We start from the raw sequence: 25,564 nt of genomic DNA, 5'->3' as shown, positions 1-25,564 counted from the left end.
GGACGCTTGCTGGAGAGGTTCCCCCTCATTATCCCATGCCTACCGCCAGCTGAAGCACTTTCCTAAATGCACCCTGACAATGGTGTGCACAAACTTAGTTGTCCGGAAGACTAGGGCAGTGCTTGTGTTTTCATAGGCTGATCCTTCATGGTAGGTGTGAAGTGCTGTCACAGTGCTGTCAAGCTCACCAACTTAGACAGCCCCACGTCCAACCAGAGAGGTGGACACACATAGGAAAGTCTATCATGACTTGAAGGTCAGGAGCGAGCGAAGGCATTTCTTCAAAAATACTGCATTCAGGTTACCATTTGCAGACCACAAACCATCTTCTCATCCAACAACTCTTAAGTCGCATTGTGGGAAAGCTCCCGTCCCACAAGTTAACATTCCCTCCTCCAAGCACGTGACGCCAGAAGTTCCAAGCACACAATTTATTTGCTCCACAGGTCCTGGTCTCAACCTCTTCCATTCTTTGCTCTTCTGGAACACCTCCAGCCCACCAGGCACTTCTTGAAGGGTCCCAAAAACAGAATCTACTGTCCGAGTCACCCAGACACATCACAAACACAGAGTCCTACCTTCCAGGACCGGGTTGGACTGCAAAAGCTGCTCTTTGACTTGATTGACTTCTGCTCCTTTTCCACAAACAGCTGCCACGTAGGACATAACAAGCTTGCTGGCCTCTGTAGGGAAAAACACGCCACATTCATCAATCGGACAGATTTACATCTTTTGCCAGGGAGAGGGTATTTGAGGCAGAAGACACACTAATAGTACTTTCAAATGCCTTTATTCCTGGGTGTTTGGGAATTTTTAAAAATTTTTGGAAGCTTTAAAAAACTTTTTTCAACATTTGTGCTTTCTATTCAGTGACATGTCACTAATTCAGATATAATAGGACTTGTGCTTAAAGGTGATTGCTGGGCTGTTAAAAAGAAATGCTTAGTAACATGGCCAACAGGAGTGATCATTTACACACAATTACTATACTGTATCAATGATTCAAGGCAAAAATAACTTGGTAACCTGGGTGGCTTTACCAAATGAATTTTTAAAGTTTAAAAGAACTGCTGGGCTAGCATGGTGGCTCACACCTGTAATCCCAGCACTTTGGGAGGCCAAGGTAGGAGAATCACTTGAGGTCAGGAGGTCAACACCAGCCTGGGCAATGTAGCTAGACTCCCATATTTACCAAAAAAAGAAAGAAAGAAAGAAAGAAAATTAGCTGGGTGTGGTGGTGCATGCCCGTAGTCCTATCTACTCAGGAGGTTGAAGCAGGAGGATTACTTGAGTCCAGGAGTTTGAGGCTTCAGTGAGCTATAACTGCACTGATGCATTCCAGCCTAGGCAACAAAGCAAGAACCTGACACTTAAAAAAAATAAAATAAATAAAAGAACTCTTCTTTCTCAAATATATGTTCTAAACCAAACTGATTTGCTCTCAATTACATCAAATGAATTACTTATGAACTCAATTCAAAACCTAAGCAGCTAATGTAAGGATTTAGCAAGAAGAAACACTCCTGCAGAGCACAGTGGTTTCAACAGGCCTCAGCAGTAGCCCCAAAAGGTAAACTGCCACAGAAGAGGCCACGTGAGGCAAACAAAACTCTCAGCTCCAGCCGGGCCAATGGACAAACACATTTTCGGCTGCCTCATTTTTCCCCATCAGTCCGTCTCCTCTCAGCCTGTGCCTCCCATCACCTGATTCCCTATTGCTGACTTCTGAGGAATGTTCATAGATATGCAAGAAAAATGAGGCCCAAGGTCAAATGAACTTGGAGCCCCAGAGAGTGAGAGGCAGGGAAACCGGTTTCCTCATCACGGGGCTCCCCAGAGCCCTTACTATGACAGTGTATGTTGCTGACTCTGGAGAAGACTCTAGGATGCTGCATTCCCCTCCTTTATGTGCCACGGAATCTGTTTCCCACTGAGCTGTGCTCATCAGTTGTTCTAATGTCCCATAACGAGGACCCAGGAAATGCTCGACTATTAGATGTCAGGAGGATGAAACACATTCCCTGGTCTGGGCAGTCAAGGTCCGGAAACCAATCGTTTCCACATCTTGCTTTGTCTCAAGTCTTCTATGGATAGGTGAGTCTTCCCCAGGTGTCAGCGATGGTCCTTCTGCTCACAGACATGCAGGGGCAATCTCAGCTTTGTCCATATTTTCATGGGAAGATCCTCAGGTGCCACTAACAGTCCCTCCGCCCAACTTTGACCTCATTCTCACAAGGAGACCTGAAGGTCAAGTCCAGTCCCATCCAACTAAATGCCACCACACCCAACTAACTTTTTTTTTTTAAGAGATGGGGGTCTCACTATGTTGCCCAGGTTAGTCCCAAACTCCTGGACTCAAGCGATGCTCCTCGCCTTGGCCTCTCAAATTACTGAGATTAGAGGGGTGAGCCAGCGCACCCAGCCTCTGAGACATTGTTCATGGCCAGAACAAGAGGGGTTCACTTTCTCTCAGGGTCACATTTGTTTGAAAATGGAGCCAAAAGCAGATCTCTTGGAATTTGGGTTGGGTTTACATCACCTGGCTGTTAAACTGTATATAAACCTACAATATGTACTGGCATATAAAGATGGATTAATTTAAATTAAATACAATTCAAGGATATAGTTCTCATTGTTTTAACAACTTATTCCTAAGTTGTTTAAGAGTGTCTACATTCAGATTCTTATCTTTGGGAATTCTGTTACTAGATTCATTTTAATAAGTCATTTTTGGAAGCTGGGATTAAGAGCAATTTTCTCCAAACAAAGCCATACTAACAGAGACAACTCTTATTATTTTGTCCTCTGACATAATGCTGATCTTTAACTCAAGTAGTTCATGATCTGGGCACTACTTTAGAGAAATGAGTAAACCCATAGGGATGAGTTGCAAGATCCAACATCATTTAAGGAGCTGTTTTCATAATATTTTACCAGATTGGAAACAGGAAATAATAGTTAGCTCATGAGGCTTTCTGTTTCATTTCCTCTTGGTTCTTTGGTGCTAAAGTTCAAGTAAATTTGCATCTGTATTCAAATATTTATCTATTCAGACAAATCAAATCTGTATGGAACAACCTTGATAAATGAAATATTATATTTCTGAAAAGAATCAAGAATTGAATATCATGCTCCATATTTCAAAGTCTATTTTTTTAACTATGGTGACTGTCAAAAATACTGACATTTTTAAATGGCAAAATTGACATTTTAAAATGGCAAAATATAACAGCATTGCTTAGAATCAGTTCTTGGTTCAACATTTTCTCTAACTCATAGATACCTCACATATATAAATTTATGTACATCCATATGTTTGAGTGTAAACTGAATCCTAATATTCATTGATAATTGAACGAACAAAATATAAGGTCTTTGGGGTCAAAATCTCTACTCCCCAGAAAACTGGAGAACATCTAATGTTTAACACATGCCCTGCACTATGGACAAATGGCCTGTAGACCAAAATTAATTTCTACAAAGAATGGAAAGGGGTTATAGATGACAGTTTATGGTTATGGGGATTTTGAAGTCATGTAACGATTTTAAAGTCCAGATACACGAATTCTGTATTCTCTGACACATGCACTGTATTGGGAATAATATATGTTATATATTATTATATGATTAGCACTTAAGGATAGAATCATATGAATTGACATATAGTAATCCGTAAATGAAAGAAAGCACTGTCAAATAGCAGGAGGTGAATGCGAAAGGGGAAACATTTCAAAGAAAGACAATTGCAATCATGAGGACAAAAGGTTGGGCGTCTCACTCCTAAGACATCTAAGCCTGTGCATGTGACCTGCAGAAGCTGTACATGGTTCAGTCACTGAGTCCAGAAAAAAAAAAAAAGGACATGTGTGAGCAAGGCTTGTTCTGAGCTTTTTTTTCATAGAGCTTCTAATACATTTATCCCAGAGTAACAGATATCTCCTTCGTAGATACATATGTCACATGTTGGTCACACAGGTCCTGTGGCATATAGAGAGAGCCACACATTTTATTCACACACTCTTGTTATATTTATCTTTTACCGCTCTATCTCCTTGCTTAAGATACCCAAGTTCTTCTAGGGACTGAGCACAGATCTGGTGGTTCAGAGACCTAAAGAGTAAGAATGCCTAAGTCCATGAGGCCACGTTTGTGTACAATGAAACAAGCACTCTAGCTGGGCATGGTGGCTCATGCCTGTAGTCCCAGCACTTTGGGAAGCTGAGGAGGGAGGATCACTTGAGGCCAGGAGGTTAAGACTAGCCAGGGTAACATAATGAGACCCCCATCTCTACAAAAAATAAAGTAAAATTAGCCAGGTGTGGTGGCTTATGCTTGTAGCCCCAGTTACTTGGGAGGCTGAGGGAGGAGAATCCCATGAGCCCAGGAGTTCAAGGCAGCAGTGAGCTATGATTGCACCCCTGTAGGCCAGCCTGGGTGACAGAGAAAGACCCTGTCTCTAAAAACAAACAAAGATACCAACAAAGCACTTTGGTACTTAGAGGAACCCCCTTTCAGCAGTCTCGAGTCTGCAGGGCTGCAAAATACCCCAGCCACAGCCCTCCCAAATGGGCCCAACAAGCAGCGGAGAGCTGCTCCATTGGAGTACCAGAAGCATGAGTCTTGCAACGAGAGACGCGGCCTCTGCTCCAAGGGAAGTCACCACTGGCCACATTTTGATTGAAATAAAAGTGTCTGTCACCTGCTTCTGAAAGAGGGCCACAGAATCTCTGCTAATTCGCATAAAATGTGGATGGACATCTCACATGGGGAACAAATAAAACAGAAGCTCACTACATGTTGGCCTTGAGCTCACTTAGCTAATCTGCTTTTGACGTGGGTATTTTCAGCTGTGTGAAACGATGTTTAGGCTACAATAAGTCAGTGGCACCTCTGTCACGGGCCAAGTCGGAGAACCATCACAGATGTAAAGTAGGATAAGGTCACTTGGGATTTAAAGCCAAAGGTCTTGATGAACAAGGCAGGCTTCATCATTCTTCTAACAGACAGCCAAAGAGCTCTTAGAAACTGAAGTAACTGTAAAATTAGAAACCAAACACCTTAAAATGTTTTCTAAAATCGGGCTCATCTTCTCAGGCCCGGAGGTTGACTCCCATGCTCCTGGAAATGTAATTCTGATGGTTTCCTCATGTTCTGCCTACCCCCCTCCAGAGGTTTGAAGTCTCTCCACAAACTATCTGCATCCACGGTAGCGAACTGCAAGGTCACTGCCTAAAAATACTCGCGTGCTTTTATGAGGCCTGATGCATTTTTTATTTCTTACAGCAGTAATGAATTAAACAGCACTCCAAAGGACTCAGAGAGTTCATGTCTGTCCCTAAGTGCCCATGTCATGTAACCCTGCAGCTTCAGAGTATCTCCAATGTTTACGACCAATAAATAACATCATCACAGTCAGGAGAGTTTATGACCCAGTTAAATTAATTACTTCCTATAAAATAAGCCCCCTGATACTACACAGTGGTTCTATATAAACCATTAAGTAAAAATTCTTATTGAAAAGAGATATCATGTGACAAGTACACAACACATTCCAAGCCCTCAAGAAATGTTAATCTTCTTGTATTTATTAACACAAAATTTTTAATTTTTAATTTTTATTTTTTTGAGTCAGGGTCTCACTCTGTGGCTGAGGCTGGAGTACAGTGGAGCCATCACAACTCACCACAGCCTCAACTTCCTGGGCTCAGGCAATCTTCCTGCCTCAGCCCCAGAATAGCTGGGACTACAGGTGCATGCCACCACACCCAGTTTTTGTTATTTTTTGTAGAGATGAGGTCTTACTGTATTGCCCAAGCTGGTTCTCAAACTCTTAGGCTCAAGCGATCCTTCCACCTTGGCATCTCAAAATGCTGGGATTACAGGTGTGAGCCACCATGCCCAGTCAAAGTTTTTAATAACTACATGTACACAAAGCAATTTTAGTGAATAAGAGGATGTGACATTGAAAATGGCCTGACATCCCTTTTCTGCTCAAAATCGAGATGAAATCCCCCCTCCAAATTCCTCAAGATACCGGGCACAATTTCTGTATTATCTTCCATTATTTTATTTTACTGTAAGTAATCTCTCAGTGAAACAGAGACTTTTAACAACATGCAAATTCTAGGCTTTACTCCTTTTTTTTCTTTTTTGAGGTGGAGTCTCATTCTGTCACCCACACTAGAGTACAGTGGCACAATCACAGCTACTGCAGCCTCAACCTTCTGGGATCAGGCAATCCTCCCACTTCAGCTTTCCAGCTGAAACCACAAGTGCGTACCGCCATGCCTGGCTAATTTTTTTACTTAACTATTTCTTGTAGATGAGGTTTCACCAAGTTGCCCAGGCTGGTCTGGAACCCCTGGGCTCAGGCAATCCTCTCACCTCATCCTCCCAAAGTGCTGGGGACTACAGGCGTGAGTCACTGTGCCTTACCTCTTTTCTCAATTTGATAGCCTGATGACAATTAAAGTCCTAATAAAACCTTAAGCAATTTTTATGCCACTGCTTTCAAAAAGAAAGGCAAGTAGAAAAAGATATGAGTAAATCAGCAAATCACTGCATGTCTCCACAGGGGCTGAGAGAGGGCATGCTGCTGGATCTACGAGTGAAAAAAAGGACTCCCAGGAGATGCCAGATGAGGGCCCAGTGTGTGTTTGAAAGCTGCAGCCTTGGGAGGAATATCCACCTCCCAGCGCAAGGTGTCTCAGTGATCAACACAGCTAAAGCACCCAAGACTGTAGTTCATCCCAGGCCTAGGAAGTAAGCTCAGAAACAAGACACGTGCTTCGAGTGGCCTTTAGGCAGTGTTAGTCCACGTTTGGCCCTCGGACCAGCACTACTCAAAGCTGGCCAGTCCACAGACTCCTACTGGTCTACACATGAGAGCAGGTTTCTAAGAGGTCTGCAACAATTCAGTCGTTTGTTATATCTGTTGAAACTTAAGTAAAAACATAGGGCTTCAATTGCCTTATGTGCTCTTTTATTTCTTTTTTCTAGTTATCGGTCACCAACAGATTTGGAGGGCGTAGGCCTGCCCAGTGCTTCAGAGAACCCGGGAAGCGCTGCTCCACTCTCCGTGGCAGCCTCCTCCAGCCTCCTACCTGAAGCTGCACCGTCTTGTACATGCCGTACACAGAAGGGTCCCATCCGAGGGACAGGGGACCGCCCTGGGAAGCAGCCATCCACTCTCCAGCTTACGACAGACGACAACGGGAGTCCAAGAAGGACTGAATCCAGGGAAGACAACAGGGACAAAAGGGCTGCAAGTAGGGACTGGGGCAAGTTACTGACTAGAAAAATACCAAGAGGAGGAAACTTCCAGAATGAAGAATGAACGCCAAGCCTCAATAGAGTTCTACCAGAGAAAGCCAGTGTCATTTACTTTTTTTTTTCCTAAGAAAAAATGAATGCCAATCCTCTGAAACAGCACCAGCAATCTCCACTAAGTTTTTCACAGGGAAGACATATGAGCCCACCAGCAGCCAGAATCTAGCTCCAGGAGAAAGCAGTAAAGGTAACACATCTCTAAGAAAGAGGATGCCATACACTGATGTGGCTAATTAGTGGATACACCATCTTCTTGGGGAACTCCTGCTCCACAGGAGGTAAAGAATGGCCAAGACTCACTAACCAATGACCACAATCCACAGCTGATGACTCACCAGGGAACACACGGATACAATCAGAACACCCTACAAAAACCATACTTCACTAGGCACAAGGAAGATTGTCTAAAAAACTGGGAAAAAAAAGAAACTAAGGAGGCTTAGGAATTATTTTATTAGGAATATTTTCATCTCTCCTTCCAAGTGAAAATAAAAATGCAGCTATGTGAAATGGACAGGTGGGCTTGCAGGTATCAACGAACAAGACTGCAGGTGGGGGCGGGGTGGGCATGAGGTACAATACAAAGGCTGCAGCAAAGGACAAAGCTTTCAACTTGCCTTGACACCATTTTCATTGGTCACTCTGGTGACAAACAAGAAGCTGTACTGCCTCTGAGAATTAGACTGTTTCTCATGAAAGAACTGGTCAATGGCAAGAAAGAAAGGGGTAACAGAATTCTCCCAGGATGCCATGTCCCAGTAAAGTTTCTACAGGTACAGAGAGATCTGAACAGCCAAAGGCTGGTGTTTGTAAAGAGGAACTGGGGGTAGCCAAGAGAGGAAGAGAGAGACCCATTAGACATTGCTACAAAGAGTCCTCAAGGGAGACGATGGTTGGTGGCTTAGACTCCATATGAACACAAGTAAAAGGAAGAAACAGCCTGGCAGGAGATGTACTCTACAGGCAGAATTCACAGGATTAGAAAATGGATTTGTATGGGACACATAAAAAAATAAAAATTAAAAAAAAAACAAGGACGACTGTGACATTTCTAGTTTGATAATTAGGTTGACTAGTGGCCTCATTTACTGAGATCGGGCAGTTTTGTTGTAAAAAGGGAAAGAGAAATGAAGGGTTCTGTTTTGTATCTACTTAGTTTAGATGCCTACAAGACACTGAGTAGATTAGCTGGGTAATCAGACAAAAGGTACTGGCTCTAAACATGAATGTAGAAAGCCCTAACACAATCAGAGTATAGTTGAAATCACCTAAGGAAAGAGTACAGACAGATCAAGAAAAATGCCCATAACTAAGCAAATTCATAAAACATATTGGCAAGGTAGGATGTTTCCCGAACAGTGTGACCAAGACAAGAAGGGATTTGTAAGAGTTGATGTTCCTGCGACATGCTCTTATAAGCACACTGTGCTTTGTTTGTCACTGTGCTTGGATTTTGCATGTCGTTTGTATGTCTATGTGCATACATATGTATAGTAAAGAGTTATTGTTTATGTTCCCTACTAGACTGTGTAAACCTAGTAAGGGTACAGATGGTGCCTGACTCACCAGTGTATCACTAGTACCTAGCACAGTACCTTTCACCAAGTAGACACTTGGTAATTTTTTTATTGGATGAATGAATAAATAAATGGATATAACATAAAAAATCTTTGAAGAAAGGGGATGTTTAGCCCTAGGTAGATATGATGGTTGACTTCAAATAACTGAGTGGATGTTCTGTAGAAAAGAAAGTAGACTAATTTGGTAAGGTTCCAGATGGCAGACTTAAGACCAATGGGTAGAGGCAGAATTGAACTCTAGGTAAGGAAGACCTTTGTGAGCTGAAGATGAATGCCAAGTTTGGTGCGTCACCTTACAAAAGGAGTCTGTCTGATTGTCCCCCAGATGGTCTATAACCCAAACCCCTTCTAATAATACGACACTGTGCTTTCTGACCCTTAAGGTTCCCACATGCCAGTCCTCTTCCGTTTCTGCCCATCCAGAGGCTAGAACCCACACAACTCTGCAAAGAAAGGGTACAGTGTGCCTCCAAAGGGCTCTAGGACTCTTTCTTCAGCTGCATTGGGGTGCAGGAATTGGTAATGACAAGAAACATGGAGGAAGGAAAGACCACGTCAAAACAGATGATGAGCCTTCCAAGGCACAGGTCTTTCTATGAGTCTATGTAAAATGGATTTGCTCAGGTGATCAACACCTGTGGCAGATTTTCTTCTCACCATTAATAGGGATTCAAAATGTCTAAGACTGACCACTAAACAGCCATGCAAAATGGAAACATTTGAAATCTCACTTTTGCATCTTAAAAGAAATGATCTAATTCTTATCCATAAAACACAAGCATTTGACAGATGAAACATTACGGAAATACCATCTCACTTCTCCTCCTCCTCTTCCTTCACTGACTCATCAGTTCTATCATAAAAAGTTCACAGACAACAGTGGCCTTAACCTCTCCGAGTCTGGATTCAGAGAGTGTGGCTTGCTTGAATCTTTTCCAGGTTGCTGGACACCATCTGCAAAGTCATTCTCACTCAAGACCACCAATCACATGAATTGCTTTTATTAAGAGCATGAGAAAAAAAAAGTAACCCCTCTATTTTGGAGGCTGTTTTATGGAAAAGTTGCCAGATATCTAAAAAATACATACAAAAATCTAAATTCTTTAGGCTGCAGCAGAAAACTCTTGAATGAAATGTGAGCATTTTCCTGGTGCCTTCCCTCATTTTTTAAAAAAGATAGGGTGTGCCGATAAGCTTCTAAAACCTGACTAAGTTGGTATTCCTTGGGAGCAGTGATTTGATTCTGTCAAAGCACACAGGCTTTGATGTCTTGGAAGAAAGGTAAAACACCTTGCAGTACCCAGAAACTGTGCTAGAAAGGTCTAGCATCCAGCACTGGCCTCCCATATTGGTTGGAATAACCCCCTTGATAGATGCCTTGTTTCTCCACGTGAGAGTCGAGGCAAGGCCTTCCCAGAGAATATTCCGTGACCCTACTCAGCAGGCTCCTGCAGTGGCCCGGGAAGGTCTTGCTAATGAGGCCCCACCTGCCTTCTGTACTGTAGTCTCTCCAAGTAGCACATACCTTTCAAAAAGAAGAAGGAAAGGGTATTTAGGGATGGCCTTACCTGTTTTTCCCGCTCCACTCTCACCAGTGATGAGAATACACTGGTCTTTATCTTGATCTCGTAGGGACCTGTACGCTTCATCGGACAGGGCAAAGCTGCAGAGGGGTAATGGAAAAAAAGTCCTTAGAATAGAGCTCATTAGCATTAGCTTATCCGATGAACTTACCAGATGGAACATTATCAGATGGCCCTTAAAGGGCCACTCCAACATACATTGGATGGCAAGCTGAGAAGGCACATTTTTACTTCCTTCAGATTCTTCAAATAAATCAATAAATAAGCCCATCCATTGTGGTTCATGTTATCTTTTTCCATACACTCACTATTAACCAAAATGGTACTGATTTATGGTACTCTAAGATCCACTTTTTTCAACCTCTTTGGATTAAAATCTTAGTAAAACAGAAAACCAAGGAGAAAATGTTACATCTCACATCCACAACTGGATAACGTTGGGATTTTTTTAGGATAATTCACTGCAGTTACAATACAATAAGAAAAAAATATTTTGAAATATTAGAAAAATGACATCAAATACCAAATAGCTCATGTTACCACATGAAGCTACACAGGCAGAACTACCACCATTAGACAATGACTGAAATGCCAAGGTCCACCAGAGACAACATGGTACTTCCTACTGATTTGCCAGGGCTCTTATCCAGTTCTGGGCCTCACCCTACCATGGGATGACAAAGGGACGCAATCAAGCAAGGCCGGGCCAGTTCTCCTGTTGACTTTCCCCTCCTCAAAATTTACTAATAGGGGAAATGTTGCCACTTCTAACTAACTGAAAAATAGTTCTGATGATATGATAATGTATTTAAAATAGGTAAAGTCCCTCCTCTAATTCATGTATTAACAAGTATTTATTGAGGGTCCACTATGTGTCAAGAACAAGCTGGAAAGGCAGAAAGAATTCATACTCAGCCCTTTCTTTCATGAGGTCTCCATCAAAAGCAGAGGAGAAAGATACAAAGAGAAAATGGAACGCAACACATTAAACCCAATGATGAAGATATGTGCAAAACGCTACAGAAGAGGTCAGAAACATTGGCTCATGCCTATAATCACAGCATCCTGGGAGGGCGAGGCAGGAGGACTGCCTGAGTCCAAGAGTTCAAGACCTACCTGGGCAACATAGCAAGACCTTGTCTTCACAAAAAAAATTTTTTAAATGAGTCGTGCATGGTGGCACAAACCTGTAGTCCCAGCTACTCACGAGGCTGAGATGGAAGTATCACCTGAGCCTAGGGGGTCAGGGCTGCAGTGAGTCGTAACTGTACCACTGCATTCCATCCTGGGCAACAGGGTGAGACCCCAACTCAGGAGAAACAAAAACAAATACAAAAAAACACTGCAGAACAAGACAGTGACCTCAATGGGGTGGAGATTGGACTTGGAGAATCTTTGAGAGGTAGAAGTCCAGCCCTAAAGACTTTCTTAGCAAGAAAAATGATTTTTAGGTGAAAATAAAGGCCAAAACATCACAGTGGTAGGCTGAGGAGTTCTAAGGAGTCCCACCCTAGCTGGAAGGCAAAGTACAAGGAAGAGAGGGATGGGAGCCTCCCTGCAAGACTGCAAACAGGGAGCAGCAAAGACAGCAACACTCATCAAGTATCAGAATGTCCCCAAGTCCTTTATGCTCAGACATTTCAAATCTCACGACAAGATCTGCACAAAGCAAGGACATGCCTTGCTTTGTCACACAGTGGACTGTGACACAGTGGAGCCAGAACTGCCCCCTGCTCCAGGCCACAGGCACACAGCGTCTCTGAGTTTTAGACAGGCCACAGGCTACGGATGACTGCAGAAGAGAACATCTGGAGGCAGGAAGACAGGGGAGGGCCTAGGATATACAGGGAGAGTGCAAATGGGGCTGACCAGTCCACAGCAGGCAAGGCCTCCCTTCAGAAGGCCCGTGGGGCTGTTCATACCGACAATTCACCGAAGACGATGTATGAATACCAGGATTCACAATCGGGCTCCTCCGCACAGCTTTGCAAAGTATGTGTCAGCTTCCTAAAGAAACACGGTCTTGAGAGGCGAAACAGGAAGCCCACAGTGCCATTCTCAGGGGCGTCACAACTAGAACCCAGAAATACTATAGGCCATGTTCTTCCCCTCTCATCACGTTCCTTCACGGATCTTTCAGCAAATCTTATCTTTCAGCAAATCTTATCTTTCAGCAAATCTTATCTTCCAGCAAATCTTATCTTCCAGCTGGGCTACTGTGAGCCCCTTCAGGACCCTGCATGCAAATTCTCTAGGCGCATTTGTGGAATGAAAGCTTGCTAAAAGAAAAAGAAAGAAAGAAAAACCGAGAAAGGTACCTGGCGCCAGGGTCTTTTTCAAGGATCAGGTTGCTCCAGCTGGGTTTTTTTGCACCATGTTCCCTGACCTCTTTCTGCCCCTCAGAACCCTTTCAGTCACTCTCCACATTGCCTGAGACCAGCTCCAGCCGGGTTCAGGGTACCCCAAAGGTGGAGACGGCGTCGGCAAATGGGGGGAAGAAGAGAGAGAGAAAGAGAGAGAGAGAGAGAAAGAAAGAGACTGGACTCCGGTCTAGTGCAGAAGCGATGTGTGTTATTGGGAATTACAACGGGTCTTTTATACACGAAGTCAGATGTGGGAGGGGCGTCCCCCACCCACCAGAAACTTTAATCTATGAAAACTTAATCAATGATTGCCTTTAAGCCCTTTTCATATGATAATCTTAAAATCCCATAACAAAGGATAACCTAATCCGTGACTGACATATTCTATAAACCTTTTTTATTCTAAGCCGATTGATTTATGCCAATTTAAACAATTCTATAGGAGCTTAAGTATTTACTTTACAAACGAAAGTGGCCCATCCCAGAATGTTTGGAATGTGGCCCTGTCCAAAGTTCACAGTGGGCTACCTGCAAGTAACACAGCCGCATTCTTTCAACAAAATGGCTGTCTTCTAAAACTGTATTCTACAATTTACACCTTCAATAAATCCTAAGATCATGACCCAGAAGCCTGTGACCAATACTAAGGCTCTTCGATGTGACACGAGTTTGAATTATAAGTTGTGTGAAAGCCAAAACCGCAGTTTGTGGAAGAATGGGAGCAATGAGCTTCTAAAGTTAGCCTGTGTAAGTACCGATCTCAAAGTTCCTATGTTTTGAGCTCAGAGGAGCTTAATCTGGTTAGTGCTGAGTAGAAAGGGAGAGGAAATGGGGTCAGTAGCTCCTGAACGCATCCTAGTGGTCTCAGGGTCAACGGCCCTTCCTGATCCCTAACGCTCAGTGGGCCTCCGTGGCCGACTCCCAACACCACATGACCAAAGCCTTCCTCAGCTTTCTCTGGTGTTCTCGGTTTCCCCACCCCACCCCCAACCCAGGCATCCCTGCACAACAGGGATGGTGGGAAAAGAGCAAATGCAACTAGATACGACTCCCTGGGTCACAGAGCTACAACTCAAGTAGGTGACCTTGAGCAAGGCCTCAGACCAGCAGAACTTGGGTTTCTTCATTTACAAAGTGGGGGGGGGGTGCAGCCACAATATTTCAGAGAGCTAGATAAAAATATGGGAAGGTGCTGTGGAAGCTACAATGCCCTGAACAAATGTCAAAAGGTCTTCTTGTATTACAATTTGTTATGGACACATCTTACCCGCTTCGAGAGCACAAGCTCTTCTAGGGCGGAGCCATTCTATCTAACTCAGCTCTGTGCCATCCACAGAGCCATGAACATGAAAGATGACCAATACCAAGTCATCCCTGAGTGGATGAATGAATGAATGAATTTTTCTCAAAGCAATGGCGAAGTCACTTCTGGAGTGAGCTCCATGAAGAAGGAGAACATTAGGAAATTACTTTCTCCTAAGGCCTTCATGCAGGGAAACCTGGCTTAGATTATTCTTTTATTAATCTTCCTTCTCCCACTCCTCCAGCCTCCAGATGATGGTTCCGAGATGCCACGTTCATTACCATTGGCAAGAAATGCAGAAAAACATGTTACAGTAAGTACAAAGGAAGATTTCCAGTCACACATACTCAATGAACTCTTTTAGATTGTGTATTAGATTGTTTAATACAGGTCACTTTCCCATGCCCCAGGACTGTAATTTAGCATTATATTTATACTACTACTAGATCCAAAAGAATGCAAAAATTACTTCAAACATGAATAAACATATGAAGCACATGCACACACATACATGCACACATGAAAGGCTTTGTGAGTGTACCAAATAAAACCCCTTGTCATGGGTTTATCTCAAGCCAAAAATACCTACGGTGAATGTTTATTTTTTCATCTCTGTCCAGATTCAAATACTTACCTGCTGCCTCCAAAGACAAGGTCTGATTCATCTAAAAGAAGATTATAATTTTAATATAAGATAAATGCTAACTGGGCTGGGTGTGGTGGCTCACCTCTATAATCCCAGAACTTTGGAGACCGAGGCAGGAGGATTGCTTGAGCCCAGGAGTTTGAGGCCAGTCTGGACAACATAGTGAGACCTTGTCTCTACAAAAAATTTAAAAATTTGCCAGGTGTGGTGGTATGCGCCTTTAGTCCCAGCTACTCTGGAGGCTGAGGCAGAAGAATTTCTCTGAGTCCAGAAAGCAGAGGCTGCGATGATCCATAACTGTGTCACTGTACTCTAGCCTACCCAGGCTGAGTGAGACCCCAATTCAAAAAGAAAAAAAAGATTAAGGCTAAACGCGATATTTATTCTTTCAGGTCTCTAGAGAGCCACTGATTTCAGATCGATGTGAACATTTACCAGCTAAAATACTTAAACACTAGACACACACATCTCAAATACAGTATAAAAGTCATCATACTTATTTCTTATCAACACAGATCGTGACTTTACTTTCTTTAAAAGACACAAAGAAAGGCCTGGAAGAACACCAGCCCCCCCTCCTGATCTTTCTCCTCTTCCTTGCCGCTAACATGAGCACATCCCATCACCAGTGCCAACATTTATAACCATAAACTAAAACCACATGCCCGTCTTCTGAGCCACTCTGTAATTAAGAACGTTAAATACATCTCTAGAGAAGGTCTGAGTTAGAAACAGTTGTGACCATATGCTTTGCGTTATTTTGTGACCATGTCAGCATTGTTAATTGCCATACACAGAAACGAGCATCTAATTATAATATAATGACCATAACGTAAGAGGTAAGTGTGGTTTTTGTCCCACCACATCAAGAGTCCAGTTTTATCCACTTCTGTCCTCTTGTTGGGCTCTAAGAATAGAGACAGCCTGCTGTGTAAATGCTGAGTCCCCTTTGCTTCCAGATAGGATACATGGTTTTTCCTTTTTTTTTTTAAAGTCAAGGTCTCACTCTGTCACTCAGGCTGGAGTGCAGAGACACAATCATGGCTCACCATAGCCTCAATCTCCTGTGCTCAGGTGATCCTCCTGCCCCCAAAATCCCGAGTAAGTGGTACTACAGGCACACGCCACGATGTCTGGCTTTTTTTTTTTTTTTAGTTATTTGTAAATACAGGGTCTTGCTAATGTTGCCCAGGCTGGTCTCGAACTCTTGGAGGATTCAAACAATCCTCCCTCGGTCTCCTGATGCTCAGACATCGTGCCTGGCCATGGTTGTTCTTTGAGAGCCCAACTTTCCCAGGCACTAAGTATGCTTCCAAACAGCTGTAGCTATCCTTTTACCGTTTCAGAAATGTGGTTTGGAGCCCCTCTGTTACCTTCTGTCAGGATGGAATGACAGGTTGTATGTTCACCATTGTCTAGTTAGTATTTATACTCCACTCCCATCTTCTTTCTGCTCAGAGTGTTAATCAGTGGCTCAGAAAGCAGCTTCGCAGCCATTGGGGCGGTGGCTGGATGTCTCTTCCCAAAACTCCAAGCTCTCCACCCTGCCATTTCCTTTCTAAGTTTGTTTCAACCACAAAGCAGAAAAGATGTTGTGACACTCAAAAACGTATAAAGCTTAGGGTCTTCCCAAAAAGGTCCCATGTTTCTTTACAGCTCTTCCCTAATGAGGGACTTGAGAAATTGTTCTCCAAAGACAGGCAAATCCATTCTGAGGACTTGGAGTTGGTCCTCTCCATCAGAAAAGTGTTTAACCAAACAAAATGTGTCTCACGAAATGTTCTTGAACTTGGATCAGTGTTTCCGCTTTCTGATATCAAGGCTTTTTCTTCCAAAGCTCCCCAAAATGGCATTCCCTTTCATTTAATCCTGAGTCCTAGAATATTTTCAAATCATACCAGGGAAATTCCCCTTCTGAGTTGAACCCTCTTAAAATAGCTCAGTCTCAAAATTCCCACCTACAATGGAGATGTACAAATCTCAACTATTTATTTTCCTTTCTAGCTCTGGTTTGGCCCTAAAAACTGGGTGTTTCTAAACTAAGAAAAAAAATGTTGATTTTGTAAATGTCTAACCTCCAAGTGTTTCACCAAATCTAACTTCATATGGACTCCAATCAAGGGCTGAGTTAGTCCACATGAAGGATGTGGAAGCAAAGGAAAAGAAGAAAGAAAATTCTGTGGGGTATGTTTTGCACAGTAATCTTGAGTTTTTCTAACTTTGTTTTTAAGGAGATGCACTATATTGGTCTCCTTTGTAAAATATTATTGTACATATCTGTACATCTATAATTGTCTCCTATTCTTATTCAGAAACATGTGCCTACTTGGAAAATATCACCTTGTTAAGTTATACCCTCCCACTAGACATTCACACCTTAAGGGAAAACTTCAGGGAAAATAAATCTTTTTTTTTTTTTTTTTAAAGATGTAGGGTACAATTCAGGGTTAGGTATACAAATGGTAATTGCACAGGTAACGTTTGGGCCTCACTTTGGTCCCCAAAGTGGTTTGAGATCAGGTACCCTTATTGATGTTATATGCCCCCCAACACTTGGCAGTTTCCCATGACTGTCAATCCCTTTCTTATAGTATTAAGATAATTATTCAGGGTCCGCTTATGTGTGAGAACATGTGGTACTCAGTTCGTTTCTGTGATAGATCACTGAGTATTATAGACTCTAAGTCCATCCAAGTGGCTGCAAAGTTCATAATTTTGTCCTTCTTTATGGCTGTGTAATATTCCATTGTGTATATGTACCACATTTTTTAAACCAGTTCACTTTCGATGGGCATCATGGTTGGTTCCGTGTTTTTGCTATTGTGAAAATAAGTCTTGATAGTTATTTGTACGCTTTACCGCAGCCTTGTCTTATGGCACACAAGCATGATAAACTAACTTATCGACACAGTTGCCCCTCATAGCCACAACACAGGTAAACTGTCCTAACAATCCAAGCCTCAGAGCAAGAGAAGACAGAATACAAAAGAAAGCCTTTCTTCAAAACAAACAGTAGTGGGCAATATGCAGCAAAAAGGAAAAAAAATGTTGAAACAAACATCAAGGATGGGCTTAGGGGGAGATGGATAAACAGACATAAAAGGTTGGGAGGTTTCTCCAGTTCACATAAAATGGGACAAGATTAACCCTATATAACCCTATATGGATTCTGAGAAGAATGTGTCTCATAATCCCTAGAACAACCACTAACTTCATAAACACAAAGAACATACCAAAACACTAAAAGAGAAATTGAATTATAAAAATAAAATAAATTCAAATAATCCAAAAGAAGACAGCAAAATGGGGGGAAATGGAGGGAACAAACAGAAAAATAAATAGTTTAATGACAAACTAAAATCCAACCATATCAATTATTACATTAAATGTTAATGGACAAAATACTCCAGTTAAAAAGCTGGTAATATTAGAATGGATGTCAAAACTCAACTATATGTACCTACAGGTTCACACTTAAAATATAAAGTCATAGATACACTGAAAGAAAATCAGATGGGAAAAGACATATGCAAGGTCAATTGGTCAAAAAAATTCATCATTTTTTTATACATCTAAACTCAAAGAAGTCCCTGATTGCCACCTCAATATAAGAAAAATGCAACACCAAGGAATGAGATATGGCAGAGTGCAGGTGAGAATTACCCTAAAAATGAGCTATAATCAGTTTTATAAGAATGCTTTATCAATATTAAATGTTTTAATTTCATTTACATTCTTATATCCTACATATAAGTAGCCACAAAGCTTTTTGGCTACATAACTGAAAAGGGCTTGTTTCCATTGGCTACAAAACAAAAATAATATTAGGATAAATCGCTTTAAGGTGACAACTCTTCTGGAATGGCAACAGTATGGCATTCAAAGCTCAAAAGTCACCCTTTAAAATAGGATATGATGAACAGTATGAAAAGTTTCTTCTCCCTTTAGAATTATACAAGGTCCTGTGGTATTTTTGTGAAATTTCATAGATTTCCTGGATCAGGCTCAACATACCCAGATTTCCCATTTTTAATGGGTCACTCGAAATATATTTTAATCTTGACAGTCAACCACTAAGAGGGCAGTATCTGAATGGATGAATAGATCATATTTTATTGTGTGAGGATCTCTTCTGTGCCAAGTATCTGAATGTTATGTGTCTATAAAATGGTTCACATGTACTATGCTGTTTTAAGAAATGATAGGAATCCCTGCGTAATTAGACAAGAAGCTCTTTTACTTCAACATTAGAATTAATAAGCAAAGCTCTTTATTTCAAAAGTCCACGTGCTAGTTACAGAACACAACGCAAGACTTAAACTTTTTTCAAGATTTAGAAATTTTACTTATAATAAGAAAGCTTAGGAATTAGCCAGGCACAGTGGTTCACACCTGTAGTCCCAGCTGCTCAGAAGCCTGAGGTGTAAGCATCACCTGGGTCCAGGAGGGCAAGGCTGCAGTGAGCTGAGATTGTGCCACTGTACTCCAGTCTGGGTGACAAAGTGAGACATCGACTTGAAAAAAAAAGAGGAAGCTTGGGGTACACCCAGATTCTTTCAAGTGATGGGCCTGACCGTTACTGAATCATAATGGAGACCCTCACATTTGCCCAAGCCAGGGCCAGCTTGTCAAGAGTCACTCATCAGAATAAGCACTTTTCCTTTACTGGATCGGTAAGAATGTGAGGTGGGCCAAGGAGAAACTTTTTTTTTTTTTTGAGTTGGAGTCTCACTCTGTCGCCCAGACTGGAGTGCAGTGGCCACTCCCGGCCACTGCAGCCTCGACCTGCTGGGCTCCGGCGATCCTTCCACCTCAACCTTCTGAGTTGCCGGAATTACAGGCATGAGCTACCATGCCCGGCTGATTTTTTGATTTGTTGTAGAGATGAGGTCTCACCAAGTTGCCCAGGTGGGTCTCGAACCTGCGGGCTCAGGCAATCCACTCACCTCAGCCTCCCAAAGGCACAAGATTACAGGCTGAGCCACCAAACCCGGCTTAGGAACTCTTTTTCAAAGGTAGATTTCAAAAGCCAGGTACTGGAGTTGCACATTAGGAAGCAGATAAGAGATTTAGAGAGACTAAATTATTCCAGGAAGGAAAAGAACTGGACTTGAGATCTAAAAGCAGTGTGGAGGAAACATCTGCCTCCAGGGCATGGAATTCAGTAGCAATCCCTTGTGCCTAAGGACTTCCTTCTGGAACTTGCTTCAAAGGAAATAGTGCCCAGAAATGCCCTAGGCACAAAACAAACCACCACAGGGAAAGTCCATCACAGAGGGGCATCCCACTTGGACCTGGCAGAAAGTCAAAAACAAAGAGGTCAATTCCACTTCTTTATCTGTCCTTGCTACCTTAGGGTCTTATCTCACAGGTTAATGGACTGTGGATGGCTGCTCCTGCCTTGACTCAATCCCTTAATCCCTAAAACAGAAGAGCATGTGGAAGCAGGGCAGGTCACCCCCAAGAGCAGGGCTCACAAGGAGTTCATGACGCCCATGGAGTGAGACATTCCACTCACTGGGAGGGCTCCAAGGACCATGATTAGGAGATCTGTGTTCTAGGCGCGTAAAACCTCACAGGAAAGACACTTCAGTCCTCCCCAAAAGAGAGGGCTAGGAGAAGGTCATAAATTTATCAGTCAACTCCTAAAGACATTCAGAAAAGAAAAAATGACCATTACTGAAAGAAGCTTTGTCATGGAAAGCTGCACACACTGAATTCCAAGGTATATGCAAAAAACAAAGGATGGGAGGAAGCCGAGAGCAAGGAGGAAATTATGTTATTTCCCCTGTCCAGAAGTTAACAAAATACACCTGATTTGGGGAAGAGAACAAGTAGACAATTGGGGCTCTTAATTAAAATTCAATAAGCCCTTAAAGTATTTTTAGTATCCTCTTTTAACAAAAGAATTCTAATGATCATTTTTCATTACCCAACTCTCACTAAAACAAGTACACAGTTATGATTAACAAGAATAGTCTTTCCAGCTCAAGATACCTACAATTTAAACAAATTCCCACCACAGCCTTCCTACGCGTTTTGGCAAAATGGCTTACTTCAACTAATTGTGTGGTTAATTTCATTCTGACTTTATTGTAGGCGACTAAGTCGTGGAAACACTTATCCCAAGATAAGTTACTCCAAAGACCTTCTAAACACTTAGAACTTACTGCTCAACTGAATGTTGCACTCACTAAAGTAATGAGAATAATTTCAAGTTCTCAAAATGCTAACTGATTTTTCAGACAGGTGCTTCCTACTGATTTAAAGCCTGAAAAAGCACCTCACATGTCACTTTCTGTCTTTTTCTTTGTCTAACTTTGAACACATATTCTGCTCTATGGTACTGCACATCCACATCCCAAGTGGTTACACTGCTGAGTCAAGTGAGCCTTCTGTGTGTACAACATTCATGTGTAAGACACTCGGCCTTATCTAGCTCTGCTGGTCCCTGGTGCCCACATGTGCTGGGGACCCAGCATGGCACCACGTCCTGGAGAAAGGCAGAGGAATTCGGCTATGGTTATCATGGATGACACTGGGTGGAGATGGCATTTGACCTGAACTCCAAGTTCATAAGCACACATGAGAAGGAGTAGGCCGTAGTGAAAGGTTATCAACAATCCACTTCTTTCAGCTTTGGTTTGTGCTTCCAGCCTCCCAAGGCTTTGCAGAGGATTGTTTAGAAGGCCCCCCGGTGCAGTGGCGGAAGGACAGCAAGCACTCAATAAAGGGTTCAAAGGCCAGCTGTGGCTACATTTGTGGATGTTCCTTATAGAACCACGGTCACAAATCTATTCAGGTTTGGGAGAACCAGATCTGTAGCCATTTCATAGAGCGGCTGCCAAAAATTTTATTAAATCAACCAATACTAATGACACACCTGATCTAAGCAGACACATGCACATAAAAAGACCACCATGCATGCACCACAGAATGTCTGGGTTTGCCTAGGTTATTGTAGAGAAAGGAAAGCGAATTGGTAAAATAATAACATAGTAAGATAAGACTGGGTCTTCCTGCTTAACAGCTACATTCATATCATTATACTCTCAAGGAGGAAACGTTCTGAAAAGTTTTAAGGGAACACAGTACTAACAAAGTCAAAACTCATTTTATGTGTGAGGGGAGTGTCAGGCAGAGGATTATAGGTATTTGGTTTAGAGCAGGGGCATCTGATCTTTTGTCTTCCCTGGACTGCATTGAGTGCAGAGGAATTGTGTTGGGTCACACATAAATTATATAATAAAGTTAGTGTATAGACATAATAAGATTTCTTATTTAAAATAATTTTTACGCCGGGCTCAGTGGCTCAGCCTGTAATCCCCGCCTTTGGGAGGCTGAGGTGAGTGGATTGCCTGAGCCTGCGGGTTCGAGACCCGCCTGGGTAGTGAGACCTCATCTCTACAATAAATCAAAAAATCAGCCAGGCATGGTAGCGCATGCCTGTAATTTCGGCTACTTGGAAGGCTGAGGCGGAAGGATCGCCGGAGCCCCGCAGGTCGAGGATGAGGTGGCCAGGAGCAGCCACTGCACTCCAGTCTGGACGACAGAGTGAGACTCCAACTCAAAAAAAAATAAAGATTTTGTGAGGCCACATTACTAGCTGTTCTGGGCAGCATGCAGCCTACAGGCCGCAGGCTGGACATGCCTGGCTTAGACTTTCATGTTCTATCTAACTAGACAAAATCTAGTTATATGAGAATAAGTCATTTGGTCTATGTCAGTTGTTGAAAATAACAACAAACTTTCCCTAAAGCATGTGTGGAATACTGGGACCAGAAAAAAAATTTTCTGAATTAAGTTTTGCTTTTCTTCTTTCCTCCTGGCACCCAGTACTGTCCCAATCCACCCCTTACTTTCCATCACCAGCTTGGACTGCCTTACACTAGTTCCTTATTTCTGGCCTTCAGTTACCTCTTCATGGAGTTTCCTTTTTTTAAAAAAAATCCAGTAGGAATCTCACTTTGTTGCCCAGGCTGGAGTGCAGTGGCATGCTCACGGCCACCGCTGCCTCTACCTGCTGGCCTCTACCTCAGGCAATCCTTCTGCCTCAGCCTTCCAAGTAGTTGGAACTATAGGCACGTGCCACCATGCCCTGCTAATTTTGATTAATTGTAGAGATAAGGTTTCACCAAGTTGCCCAGATTGGTCTCGAACACCTGGACTTAGGCAATCCTCTCGCCTCCACCTCCCAAAGTGCTTGGGATTATAGGTGTGAGACACCATGGCCGGCCATCTTCATGGAGTTCTCTATCCAAGTAAGACACTTTCAAAAACCCTCTTGATACAATGCTATCAAATAGCCTTTTTTAGTCCTTCCCCATTCCTAATCTTGTCCCTCTTGCCACCAGATTTAACCTCCTGCTGTTAAACATTTCTATAACACATGCGTTAGAATGCAAAGCAAAGTTATATCAGTTCTGGCCCCCAACACTATGGTTCTAGGGGGTACTCTGATTTTAAATACATTTAAAATAAATACGTTTAACTATAACGTATTTATTTTACTTAGGCACCAAAGAGACATCTTAGCAGCAGGTCCAAGGACTTTCTAAGCAGTCTTGACTGAAGTGACCCGAATGTAGTCCAGAGGCACCCTTTTCCCCACACCTAGAGTTTACAATGCACATATATTCAAATACGGTTTTGCAAATTCAGGACCCTGACAAAATGCAGAAACCCTTCCTCCAGATCCCCAAATAGAAAACAAATAAATTCATTATGACATCGCCCAATCCATGTCTTAATTTCAAAAAGAAAATTAGTGAGTCTAATTATGATTCAGACCATCAAAACAGAAGCCCCCTGGAGAATGAGCAGGCTCAGGCTTCAACTGACAGTCAGCTTTCTCTGAGAGGACCCAGTGTCCAGTATGACTTCTCCTTCTGTGACTGTGTCTTCCAGATGGTTCTCACTCCTCTTCCCTCCCCTTTTCCCCTGGCCACCACCCTAAGGAAGGAGTTTCAACAATAAGATAGGGAAAGCTCAGGGTATCAGGTCTGCTGTGCACATTCTTTGCTTACTATTGTTTATGGGTTTTTTTTAAGAAATGATAAAAAGTCTACATATCAGAAATGCCTTCAGAGTTGCCAAATAAGCACAGTTAAACACAGCCTGGCAGTCCCTCCCTCCCTTGGAGCTATCATGACAGCAAGCAGGTCAAGCCCTCCCTCCCAAGTCCACAGTTTCCTGGGCTCCCCACCACCTTCTGGCTGAAGCTGGCCTGGGACTCTAGACAGGATTAAAAGATGCCTTAAGCCATCTGACTGCTGGGATTTAACCTTGACAGGCAGAAAGTGCCCCTACACAGTCAGGTTCAAGCATTCCTGTGAACACAGATCCAGAAGGAAGTCAAAGACACAGCACTCAGAAGGCTCTTCAAGTCCTGTTGACATGTCTAAAAAGTGGCCACAAGAAAATGACCGCGTCAAAACATCATATTCAGATAACATATGAATTCGAGAGAAACGCTTGGATCTGAAAGTGAGAAGTAAGCATTTATTACCATACATAGTAAATGCCAGGGGGGAAAACATCATCTGATAAAAAACTTTGGCCTTAAAGATCACTAAACTTGGACAAACGACTTAACCACATAAACCAACACTAATAATTTAAGAATAATGAAAGTCTCAGAAGCTGGAGCTAGTAACAATCCTCCCAGGACAGCAGAGTGGAGCCAGAGACCTTGGATGAGAACAGAGACCTTGCCTCAGGGTGCTCTAGAGACTGGCATCAGGTCCTAGGGAGCTTTGCGCAGGACCTATGCATGTTTTTATCACACACACACAAAAAGGCTCCATACAGGCTTATATCTTCAGTACGAAAACTTCCTTTATGTGTACCCACACTGATTTCTGGTTCCCCAGAGAGGTCAAAACCAGACTAGATTCCTTCCTACAGAACCCACTGATGTGACCACAAAGCAGGCAGGGCCCTTCCCTGGCGCTGGCCTGCCGTCCTTCCCAGTTCGAGTTCCACAAAATCTCATTTTTACATCTATGAGGGGGAACTGAAGAAAAAAAAAAAAAAACAGACCAGAATTATTTTTTGGAGAACGGGCCCCTTGTAGTACAGGCTTCCCCCACTATATGTGTTCTAGGAACCCATCAGCATCAGAGTACCAGCTAGTATTGTTGTGACAGACTGTGTTTGGCTTTAGAGAATTGTTTTTTGGAAAGCCTTTCAACACATTTGCCCATTTCCTTCTCTCTTCCTTTTTTTTTTTTTTTTTTTTTGAGTAGGAGTCTCACTCTGTCACCCAGGCTGGAGTGCAGTGGCTGCTCCCAGCCACCGCAGCCTCAACCTGCTGGGTTCTGGGGATCCTTTTGCCTCAGCCTTCCAAGTAGCTGGAACTACACAGGCAGGTGCCACCATGCCTGGCTAAGTTTTTGATTAATTGTAGAGATGAAGTCTCATCAAGTTGCCCAGGCTGGTCTCAAACCCATGGGCTCAGGCAGTCCTCTCATCTAGGTCTCCCAAAGTGCTGGGATTATAGGAGTGAGGAGAGGGGAGGGGAGGGGAGGGGAGGGGACACAGGAAGTAACTACATAAAATTCACAACTCTATTTTCCATGAGGAAGGTCTGAGGAGTGCTGTTCAGGATGACATCCTTTGCACTGGACATTCCCCAAAAGAAATCTCAACTCACTGGGTTCCGGGGATCCTTTTGCCTCAGCTTTCCAAGTAGCTGGAACTACAGGCACGTGCCACCATGCCTGGCTAAGTTTTTGATTTATTGTAGAGATGAAGTCTCA

The 25,564-nt window shown here is 42.8% G+C and overlaps 1 protein-coding gene across 1 annotated transcript in view; it reads right to left on the bottom strand.

The window, feature by feature from the left end:
* MYO1B (myosin IB) overlaps window positions 1-25,564 on the bottom strand; it is a 179,669-nt gene that overhangs the window by 92,830 nt on the left and 61,275 nt on the right. The window contains exons 4-5 of the mRNA XM_021707169.1: window positions 10,478-10,572; window positions 579-683 (exon numbers count right to left, since the gene is read on the bottom strand). Of these exons, the coding sequence (XP_021562844.1) occupies window positions 579-683; window positions 10,478-10,572 (200 nt within the window). The remainder of the gene's footprint in view (window positions 1-578; window positions 684-10,477; window positions 10,573-25,564) is intronic.

The sequence above is a fragment of the Carlito syrichta genome, unplaced genomic scaffold, assembly GCF_000164805.1.
Source record: "Carlito syrichta isolate Samal-C Ts95f unplaced genomic scaffold, Tarsius_syrichta-2.0.1 Scaffold316419, whole genome shotgun sequence".
Taxonomy (NCBI): domain Eukaryota; kingdom Metazoa; phylum Chordata; class Mammalia; order Primates; family Tarsiidae; genus Carlito; species Carlito syrichta.
This window is presented reverse-complemented; position numbering and strand designations above follow the sequence as displayed.